This window comes from Silurus aristotelis (assembly GCF_946808225.1).
Source record: "Silurus aristotelis genome assembly, chromosome: 20".
NCBI classification, from domain to species: Eukaryota; Metazoa; Chordata; class Actinopteri; order Siluriformes; family Siluridae; genus Silurus; species Silurus aristotelis.
The window spans coordinates 20,850,491-20,862,390 of record NC_139593.1 but is presented as its reverse complement, the minus strand read 5'-3'; the positions used below and the strand labels follow the sequence as shown (position 1 = coordinate 20,862,390).

The 11,900-nt window shown below is 39.8% G+C and overlaps 1 protein-coding gene across 5 annotated transcripts in view; it reads left to right on the top strand.

The window, feature by feature from the left end:
* Positions 1-11,900, top strand: part of LOC310715551 (GDP-L-fucose synthase-like) — a 33,480-nt gene that overhangs the window by 7,714 nt on the left and 13,866 nt on the right. For 2 of the 5 annotated variants that reach the window (XM_083522059.1, XM_083522060.1), the window contains exon 2: positions 10,455-10,488. In XM_083522059.1, the coding sequence (XP_083378185.1) occupies positions 10,455-10,488 (34 nt within the window). Of the gene's footprint in view, positions 1-7,453; positions 7,591-9,284; positions 9,468-10,454; positions 10,567-10,666; positions 10,796-11,134; positions 11,209-11,388; positions 11,523-11,900 lie in introns of those variants that run through there. The other 3 variants (XM_083522062.1, XM_083522061.1, XM_083522063.1) reach the window with 3 other exon arrangements.

Sequence of the window (11,900 nt, the reverse complement as noted above, 5' to 3'; positions counted from 1 at the left end):
CAGCGTAAAACATGTGCCAAATCAAATATGCGGATCACAAATGAGAATTTCATACCGGATCGGTCGAGGCCCGGGTTAACAACGACCGCCACAGGTATCGTTAGCCGACAGGGTACCGGTGGAAATTGGGCTACTGTTGGCCGAAGGAGGAGAAGGAGAGGAGGAAGGCGTCTACAGAGACGGCAGGAAAAGGAGCAGTTTAGGAGAGTAGAGGTTCGGGTTGGTACTTTAAATGTTGGTACTATGACGGGTAAAGGGAGAGAGATAGCTGATATGATGGAGAGGAGAAAGGTAGATATGCTGTGTGTTCAGGAGACCAAGTGGAAAGGGAGTAAGGCCAGGAACATTGGAGGTGGGTTTAAACTGTTTTATCATGGTGTGGATGGAAAGAGTAATGGAGTAGGGGTGATTCTGAAGGAAGAGTACAGTAAGAGTGTAGTGGAGGTGAAGAGAGTTTCTGATAGGGTGATGATCGTGAAGGTGGAAGTTGAAGGGATGATGATAAATGTCATCAGTGCCTATGCTCCACAAGTTGGCTGTGAGATGGAGGAGAAAGAAAGATTCTGGAGTGAATTAGATGAAGTGGTAGATGGTGTACCTAGGAAAGAACGATTGGTGATTGGGGCAGACTTTAATGGGCATGTAGGTGAAGGGAACAGAGGTGATGAGGAGGTGATGGGTAGGTATGGTTTTAAGGAGAGGAATGTGGAAGGGCAGATGGTGGTAGATTTTGCTAAAAGGATGGAAATGGCAGTGGTGAACACGTATTTTAAGAAGAAGGAGGATCATAGGGTGACGTATAAGAGTGGAGGAAGGTGCACACAGGTGGATTATCTTCTGTGTAGGAGATGCAACCTGAAGGAGATTGGAGACTGTAAGGTGTTGGCAGGGGACAGTGTAGCTAGACAGCATCGGATGGTGGTCTGTAGGATGGTTTTGGAGGCGAAGAAGAAGAGGAGGAAAGTAAGGTTTGAAAGAAGAATAAGATGGTGGAAACTGAAGGAGGAAGAGTGTAGTGTGAGGTTCAGGGAAGAGGTCAGACAGGGGCTTGGTGGTGGTGAAGAGGTGCCGGATGATTGGGCAACTACTGCAGGAGTGATGAGGGAGGCAGCTAGAAAAGTACTTGGTGTAACATCTGGAAATAGAAAGCAAGACAAGGAGACGTGGTGGTGGAATGAGGAAGTGCAGGAGAGCATTAGGGGAAAGAGGTTGGCAAAACAGAAGTGGGATCGACAGAGTGATGAGAAAAGTAGGCAGGAGTACAAGGAGATGCGGCAGCAGGTTAAAAGGGATGTGGCGAAAGCCAAGGAAAAGGCATATGAGGAACTGTATAAGAGGTTGGACACTAAGGAAGGAGAAAAGGATTTATACCGATTGGCCAGGCAGAGAGACCGAGCTGGGAAGGATGTACTGCAAGTTAGAGCAATAAAGGATGGAGAGGGAAATGTGTTGACTAGTGAGGAGAGTGTGTTGAGAAGATGGAGGGAGTATTTTGAGCAGCTGATGAATGAGGAAAATCAGAGAGAGAGAAGGTTGGAGGATGTGGAGTTGGTGAAGCAGGATGTAGATAGGATTAGTAAGGAGGAAGTGAGAGTAGCGATTAAGAGGATGAAGAATGGAAAGTCGGTTGGACCAGATGACATACCGGTAGAAGCGTTTAGATGTTTAGGAGAGATGGCAGTGGAGTTTTTAACCAGATTGTTTAACAGGATTCTGGAAGGGGAGAGGATGCCTGAGGAATGGAGAAGGAGTGTGCTGGTACCGATCTTTAAGCATAAGGGAGATGTGCAGACCTGCAGTAACTACAGGGGAATTAAGTTGATCAGTCACACCATGAAGTTAAGGGAAAGAGTAGTGGAAGCCAGGTTGAGAGAAGAGGTGACCATCTGTGAGCAACAGTATGGTTTCATGCCGAGGAAGAGCACCACAGATGCCTTATTTGCTTTGAGGATGTTGATGGAGAAGTATAGAGAAGGACAGAAGGAGCTGCATTGTGTATTTGTGGATTTAGAGAAAGCGTACGACAGGGTGCCGAGAGAGGAGTTGTGGTATTGTATGAGGAAGTCTGGTGTGTCAGAGAAGTATGTGAGGGTGGTGCAGGACATGTATGAGGACAGTGTGACGGCAGTAAAGTGTGCAGTAGGTACGACAGACTGGTTCAGGGTGAAGGTTGGACTGCATCAAGGATCGGCCCTGAGCCCTTTCCTGTTTGCAGTGGTGATGGACAGGTTGACGGACGAGGTCAGACAGGAGTCTCCCTGGACTATGATGTTTGCAGATGATATTGTGATTTGTGGTGAGAGTAGAGAGCAGGTTGAGAAGAGCCTGGAGAGGTGGAGATATGCGCTGGAGAGAAGGGGAATGAAAGTCAGTAGGAGTAAGACAGAGTACATGTGTGTGAATGAGAGGGAGGGCAGTGGAGTGATGCGGTTGCAGGGAGAAGAGGTGGAGAAGGTGGAGGAGTTCAGGTACCTGGGGTCAACAGTGCAAAGTAATGGAGAGTGTGTTAGGGAAGTAAAGAAAAGAGTGCAGGCAGGGTGGAGTGGGTGGAGAAGAGTGACAGGAGTGATTTGTGATAGAAGAGTATCTGCAAGAATGAAAGGGAAAGTTTATAGGACTGTGGTGAGACCTGCGATGTTGTATGGATTAGAGACAGTGGCATTGAGTAAAAGACAGGAGGTGGAGCTGGAGGTAGCAGAGCTGAAGATGTTAAGGTTGTCGTTGGGAGTGACAAGGATGGACAAGATTAGAAATGAGTTCATTAGGGGGACAGCACATGTAGGATGTTTTGGTGACAAGGTGAGGGAGGCGAGATTGAGATGGTTTGGACATGTGCAGAGGAGGGACATGAATTATATTGGTAGAAAAATGCTGAAGATGGAGCCACCAGGTAGGAGGAGAAGAGGAAGGCCAAGGAGGAGGTTCATGGATGTGGTGAGGGAAGACATGCAGGTAGTTGGTGTAAAAGAGGCAGATGTAGAGGACAGGGTGGTATGGAGACGGATGATCCGCTGTGGCGACCCCTAATGGGAGCAGCCGAAAGAAGAAGAAGAAGATGACCATTATATTTAAACATGTGTCTAGAATTTAAACTCTATCCATACACCCCGGATTCCCTGCATCGAGACGAGTCCAACACACTGTATAAGATACATTTTAACCAAACGGTTATCAAACCACTTGTAACAAACCACTGAATCTGACGGCGGCCTCCTTGACAGGGCATGGAAGCATGATGACATACTAAACAGGGCACAGAGGCAGAAAGAAGTCCTCAACAAGGAAAATACTCTTATAATGATCCTCTTTAAAAACCAGGAGACAAAGTGGCCATTGGGTTGCCCATATCAGACACATGAGCAGCAGCATGGCAACATGCCACTCCTCTCCAAACATTCCCAAAGCCTGCGGTTCCTCCCAAAAAGAGCCTCTTGCTTGACCAACAAATTTGTGCTGCACCCATTTTAGTAAAAGGTAAAAGTGCTTTTAAGAGTGTCAACTTGGTAATACTGGGGTTGAACCCCAATGTTCTGATCAGTAACCCAGACACTTAATCACTGAGCTACCACCTTCCCAAGAGGTCACGTGGTGGCAGATAAGCGGATACCAGTACAGATCCCTTTAATAAAAATGCAAAGACAAAGAAATAAAAATAATAATATATATATTATTTAGTGAATATTTATTCATATATAGCATAGTCATACCAAGCTGTACATATGTAAATATTTTACACTGCTACCAATTAACTTCTGGTTAGATGCTAACTTCATTTCGTTGCCTTGTAGCATAAGATGTGCAGTGACAACGTTGACTCTAATCCAAAATAATACAAAGAATAAAAAGTGTGAACCATGAACATTAAATCTGAGCATAAGCAAAAAAAAAAAAAAAAAAAACCCAGCATGAAGTATGAAAAGACAAACATGAGACAAAGTGTGGTGAAATGTGGGACTTATATACACATGCCAATCAAGTGACAAGGAACAGGTTTGAGTGCTTAGTGACGTGTGACAAGTCATGTGATGGTGCAGTGGCTGATTGGAATCGTGATCCTTTGCCAATCGAATGAAATGGAATGTTTAAAAATAAAACAGAAAATTAAATTCAATCAAATTAAAAAGGTAACAGAATATTAAAATATTTATATTTTTGCCATTTTACATGATAAGTGTAACACACATACCCATACACACTGAACATTCATACACATTCAGCAGATGCCTGAATGTAAAAAAACATTTAATGGTGTAATGCTCATGTTTTTTAATTATAGCTTTATTCTTTATTCAACAACTTAAGCTAAGGAAATTCTTCTTTATTCCAGGTTAAGTTCTCATCTGCTGTATTTTATAGAATTGAAATGTAAATTAATGATTTAATTGAGATTAAAAGTATGCTGAGCTGTGTCTGCGAATGTTGTTATATTACTGTGGACCACCAAAAATATTAGTATCTGAGCTTGTGGGCCAATTATCAGTACAAGTATTTTTGCACTAAATCATTTATTTAAGAATAAGAAAAAAAGTAAACAGAGGTTGAGGTTATAATAAGATTCAGGTGTAGCATAACTTTAATTATGTGGATTACACCTGACCCTGTATACGAAGTGGAATGAGACAAGCATCTGGCAGTTCTTTTAAAATAGGATTAATGTTGCCATCTGCCGGTTACAATGGGTAATGCGTTTGTTTTGCGTTTGATTTCACAACGTGTCCCAGTGAGAAAGAGGTTCATGAATTTATGCATTCACAGTGGCCAAACATTGATTTTATATCGTTATGGTTCAAGTCAAGTCAAGTCAAGTCAAGTTTATTTGTATAGCGCTTTTCACAACAGACATTGTCTCAAAGCAGCTTTACAGAAAACAACAGTGAAGGTGAATGGTGTGCGTTTGTCCCTGATGAGCAGCCGTGGCGACAGTGGCAAGGAAAAACTCCCTTAGATGATATGAGGAAGAAACCTTGAGAGGAACCAGACTCAAAGGGGAACCCATCCTCATATGGGTGACATAAAAAGTTTGGTCATAAATCTTTCAACAATACAGAACAATTTGTGATCATCATAGATCCAGCATCAGCTTCTCCATGCCAGGGCCTTTAAACACTCGGCATCTACTTCTCCATGATCATCCATAGGTCCATAATCTTCACGAGGTGGGACGTGACTGGAGCTGGCCAAACCTCAGGAAGCCTCGGGATGGGGAGAGAAAGAGAAGCAGTGGAGAGGAATTAGCGTAGCTGCTGTTCATGATATTAACAGCACAAGTTGATAATGTGCATGTGATCATATATTCTGTTCAGTAAAGTCTAGTTGGTTGTGAAGGTCTCATTCACTACTTGTGCTACTTGTTTTTTTCTGCTGATTTAATACCCAAATATCATTCCTGGTTACCTTAGATCATGCTCAGGTTTTTTCTTTGTTTTTGTCTACAGTCTTTTAGTGCTTTGCTTTGTGTGTTAGTATGTGTTTTTGCAAAAAAAATAAAATAAAATAATGAAGTCCCCCATTTGTGTCCACGTCCCATTTTTTTTAATTATTTTTAAAATCATATATGCAATTTGCTTTGTGTAGATTTTTCTACCAAAATATTGATATAATATATAATTATATAACCCTAGATTTAAATCTTTATGCTCCCTAGCAAATTGAAGCCTTTTTTCTCCCAATTAGCCTCACTGATAAGTAGTTTTCTTAAGGCTACACAGCTGTTTAGTCCCAATCCCTTTAGTTCCCTCCGCATTGTGCATGTGGAAATGTTCCTCCTTTAACTATTAAACACAGTCGTGAGTTCTACTGTTGTTTTTTGTTATTTGATTTCACCAAATGCTAAAGCAATCGCCGATCACAATCATTCAGGATTTTTTTCCGACCATATTTTTTCCTCGAAGATGATGGTTCCCAACTATCCTTCCAGTTTTTATTAATGCGTTGAACAGTTCTTAACTCAATTTTATCACTTTCATCAATCTCCTTAGATGTTTCTTTGCTTGATGCATTGCCAATAATTTGACCCTTCTGAAACAGATTAACATCTTTTCCATGTCCACAGGATGTGGGTTCGAACATGGTTGTTTAAGAACTTAGAAGCTACTCACTGCATCATTTAGAGTTAAATATCCTGTTGATAGCTGAAACTTTTGCTTAGTTAAATCCTGGTGGTGAATTATTTTTTTTGGATGTGCAGTGTGTGTGTGTGTGTGTGTGTGTGTGTATATATATATATATATATATATATATATATATATATACAGTGAGGAAAATAAGTATTTGAACACCCTGCTATTTTGCAAGTTCTCCCACTTAGAAATCATCTAAGGTCTGAAATTGTCATCGTAGGTGCATGTCCACTGTGAGAGACATAATAAAAAAAAAAAACAATCCAGAAATTACAATGTATGATTTTTAAACTATTTATTTGTATGATACAGCTGCAAATAAGTATTTGAACACCTAAGAAAAGTCAATGTTAATATTTGGTACAGTAGCCTTTGTTTGCAATTACAGAGGTCAAATGTTTCCTGTAGTTTTTCACCAGGTTTGCACACACTGCAGGAGGGATTTTGGCCCACTCCTCCACACAGATCTTCTCTAGATCAGTCAGGTTTCTGGCCTGTCACTGAGAAACACAGAGTTTGAGCTCCCTCCAAAGATTCTCTATTGGGTTTAGGTCTGGAGACTGGCTAGGCCACGCCAGAACCAGGCTGTGTGCTTCGGGTCATTGTCATGTTGGAAGACCCAGCCACGACCCATCTTCAATGCTCTAACTGAGGGAAGGAGGTTGTTCCCCAAAATCTCGCAATACATGGCCCCGGTCATCCTCTTCTTAATACAGTGCAGTCGCCCTGTCCCATGTGCAGGGTGTTCAAATACTTATTTTCCTCACTGTATATATATATATATATAATGTATTATATTTGGATGTCTGACACATTATATGAGCCAGTTTTGATCATTCCAGTTGGGCCAGTTTTATATATTTAATATATATTATAGAATATAAGAACTAATCATGAATGGATATAACTAACCACTGACATTTTTGGCATCATAATTTTGACTAAAAGGAAGATCATTATTGCTTACAGGAGAACCTCTTTTATGAGGAATGTCTTCTCAGAGGATCTCGAGTTGAAAATTTGTAACCACAGAGCACAAGTTCTATCGGTCCTGCATAAAAAGGACATCAAAATATGGATATTGGTAACATCCTGAGACACCCCTGTACAGCATATGAATCTGCTCCCGCAAAGTGAATTTGGCTTTGTAATACACTGTAGACTGAGTGATCTATAATCGTAATAATGGCAAATGAATGACTTTTTCAAAAAAAGAAAAAACATGTCATGTGTAAAAGATAGAGGTGTAACCCATTCAACCCACTGTCATTCTATTGTAATTGGCTCTAGATAAAAATGTTTACATTTTTTTTTTGTACTTTATGTTCCGCCTTGTAACGAGCATCTTCAGTTGTCATACAGGTCATGTGCTCACCATTTTTTGCCCTGAGCCACATATCATTATTTCCTGAGCTGCTCCCACTACACACACTATATTCACAAAAGTATTGAGACCACAGACTTTTTTCAGGTATGTGTGCTTCTTTCTTCAAAACTGTTTTTGTGGGTGGCATTTAAAAATTATTGATGTAATTTAAAATAGATGAATTAATAAAAAATCCTTAGAATTATTTATAAATAAATAGCAAAATAAATAAAAAAACAGAAAACTTTTTGAAATCACAAATTCGAACAAATCGTTTGTCATAATGGCTGCTAGTGAATGATTAAAAGCTAAACACACACGCTCCATAGACAGGTTTAAAACTTTGGTGATTGTGACTCAGTGATGTCACTGTTTCTCCGTTTTCTTTTATGGTCAAGTTTTTTGTCGCCAGGATTTAATTTGACTTCCTTTAACGCAGTTATTGTGTGTTTTCTTCGGCTGAATATTGGGGTTCTGGATTGTACATTTTTACAACCATAGAACACAACAGAATTTTTTCTATATTTTTCATTTGCACACATTGCACATTTTATGTTTATGCCTTTCTTATTTGCTTTCTTTCTTTATCTGCTTGGATAGACATTCGTTTTTACGCTAAGTGTCGGCATCATTTTTATGATGGTGATGACTTTATTTATTTATTTGTAATCGTGATATTTTTTAATCGATCCTTGTTTATAATAAGGATGTATCACAGAAAACAGTGAAAGATACTGCTTTTTTTTTTTCATCTTGAAGGTCATAAAAAAATTTTTATTGAGACTATTTATTTTTGCATTTGCATTGCAATTTCATTTACATTTACTTTAACATCTTCACGACATGACATTACAGGCATTATATATATATATTACTAATAATAATAATAATAACAATATACAGTATATGTAGTATATCTAATCACATGTCCAACCTCATGTCAAGTGTCGAAATGCTCCAAAATATTTTGAGGAGAAAAAATAAATAAAGATTTGCAGCAAAAAGCGATAGATAGATAGATAGATAGATAGATAGATAGATAGATAGATAGATAGATAGATAGATAGATAGATAGATAGATAGATAGATAGATAGATAGATAGATAGATAGATAGATAGATTCCCTAAAAGGTTTTCTGAGGTGTAAAAAATGGGTTCTGTTAAATACATTTTGCAGCCCTTTGAAATAAACAACTTGGTTGTCTGAACAGAAGAAGAAAAAAACAGAAGAAGAAAACAATCCATATGGAAAAGAAAGAGGTGTAACCCATCCAACCCATTATCATTCTCCTGGTTGAACACACTGTTGGACTTTTCATTTGTGTGGTTTTTTTTGGCTCTAGATGAAGGATTTCAGTATCAGTATACACAAAAAAGGTTCTGTGTATGTTCCAGCAGGTCATGTGCTCACCATTATGTCTGTCTTCTCAGAATTTAATTTACTATGTGAAAAAAAAGGATTGCTATTCATGCTATAACCAGGTGTGCTGCACATGATCAGTAAAAACATTCCCATACAGTCTTATTAAGATAAATAGAGTGTGGAAAGAAAACACTCCTGGTAGGATTCCACCACCAGCATGATCTGGCAATACCATTACGGTGACAGATTCTATGAATTAAAAAAAAATCCCAGCTGCTGGTTATACAGCTCTACAGGGTAATATGACAACCATTTGCATGTGCCTAATTTGAATTGGCTCAGGGTTATGCATCTTTATATCCAGCTGGCCTTTCAGTGTGCAAATAAATATTGGTATGTTTCATATTTACAGGTTAATTGTTTTTTTTGACGTTAGAACATTGGGCATCGCTGTTGTGAATAATTGTCAGATGGACGCTGAGAAGAAGCCGATGCGGGTGCTGGTGACGGGTGGCAGCGGGCTTCTGGGAAAAGCCATAGAGCGTGTGGTAAAGCAGGAAGGAGGAGCGGAAAAAGGGGAGAAGTGGATCTTCCTCAGCTCTAAAGACGCAGACCTGACGTGAGTCCAAGCCCCTAAAATGCTGACACCACCTTAAATCTTATCACCATTTCACAAACCCACACTTCACTGTGGAATTATTTATAATGTCTATCCTTGTCAATGAAAATCGCAGCATCTGTTCAGCTCTGCTACCTATAGCTTTGCCCCCTGTCTTTTACTCAGTACCACTGTCTCTAAACAATACAACATCGCAGGTTTCACCACAGTCCTATAAACTTTCCCTTTCACTCTTGCAGATACTCTTCTATCACAAATAACTTCTGCTATCACTCTTCTCCACCCACTCCACCCTGCCTACACTCTTTTCTTCACTTCTCTAACAAATACTTTGCACTATTGTACTCCAGGTACCTAAACTCCTCCACCTTTTATATCTCTTCTCCTTTCATTCACACACATTTACTCTGTCTTACTCCTACTGACTTTTATTCCCCTTTCTCTCCAGCAAGTATCTCCATCTCTCCAGACTCCTTCAACCTGCTCTCTGCTCTCACCACTGCGAACAGGAAAGGGCTCAGAGCCGATCCTTGATTCAGTTCTATCTCCAACTTAAACCAGTCTGTCGTTCCTAATGCACACTTCACTGCTTTCACACTGTCTTCATACATGTCTTGCACCACCTTCACATACTTTTCTGCCAGACCTGACTTCCTCATACAATACCACAACTCCTCTCTGTTGTACACTTTCTCTAAATACACAAACATACCCGACCTTCTCGAAACTTGTTCATTAACATACTCAAAGCAAATAATGTGTCAGTATTGCTCTTCCTTCAACCATACTGTTGCTCATAGAGAGAGTTTCATGGCTGAACATGTTCTGTCCGAGCTGAAAAACACATTCTTACCAATCAGACCAATCAAACACCACACTTAATAAATTATTTGCAAGATTGATTATAATTCTAAGAAAATTTCATAAAGATAAAAATGATGTGATGGAGGCAATTAAAACGAATATTTCTTGCACTTTTTTCTACAGAAATGCAGCCGAGACTAGGGCCATCTTCGAGAAACATCAACCCACACACGTTATTCACCTCGCAGCTGTAGTGGGCACCTTCATGAGCACGACAAAGAACCTAAATTTCATGGTAATTAATCACTGTGACTCAGAAATACACACATATACTGTACACACACTCGAGGAACCTTTCTCTATTAGCTGAACCAACACTTTTAAACTGTTTTCAGAGGAAGAACCTGACCTTAAACGATAACGTGCTGCAAACGGCTCATGAGTTTGATGTGGTAAAAGTGATCTCCTGTTTGTCCACATGCTCTTTTCCAGCGGAAACCACCTACCCCATCGATGAGACTATGGTACACACAAATACAGAACAACTGTAAACAGTTTAGTAGCTACATTATTTTTATACTTGTAGACTCATATAATTGAGCCCATATTTGGGGTATCATCCTGCCAGCTTTGAAAAGTGGGTGTGCACAAATGGGTCTCATATTCCCTCCAATCATTATCATGGGTTAATGATTAGCTAATGCAGATTTAGCTCCCTGTTGAATAAAACTAAGAAACACATCGTTTTTTTCCAACTGACCCTGATAGTGGCATCATGAATAGCTCCAGCTATTGTGCAGAAGATAGTAATTTTAGCCCACTGTGAAGATCTAAAATCTAATACCAAACAATCTTGTTCATAGATCCATAATGGTCCTCCTTCTGAATCGAACTCGGGCTACGCCTACGCCAAGAGGATGATTGATGTACATAACAGGTTTGATCAATTTCAAAGTATTAACAACCTCCTGTAAGAATGTTAATTTAATATTCATTAAAGGATTTTCCAGTTTCAGCATTTGACCTTAAAGGTTTTCATTAGTTGATTTTGTGGTTACCTTGCAGTAGGCTATTTTCTAAAAGGGTGACTGAGTTAATATTGTGTGTTTATGTGCAGGGCCTGTTTTCAGCAGTATGGACGGCGGTACACATCTGTTATTCCCACAAACATTTTTGGCCCTCATGACAACTTCAGCGTCGAGAACGGTCACGTTTTACCCGCACTCATCCACAAAACCTACAAGGCGAAGAGTAAGACCAACTGTCAAGACAAACTGATTAGACAAACAAATGTATGACACTGCCCTTATCCACAGCGACTTAAGGTTATCTCATTATACATACATCTAGACTATTTTGTCTTCAAAGTGACAATCTGCTATCATTCTTGTTCCATGTATGTGCTGTGGAAGTTAGGTATGAGTTGCAGTCAGGTGAGAACGTTTGTGTTGCAAGTAGAACAGGCAAAACAGGATCAGGTACCGAACCAGCAGTGGGTGCAAAATAAACTGTCACTCGCTGGTTGCCATCACCTTTGATTCGCAATCTGTGCTTTTTTCTTCTGGGGCCACATTAGTAGAGATTTGCCTGGTTGAAAAGTCATGATCCTTGGAGAATGAAACGCAGCCA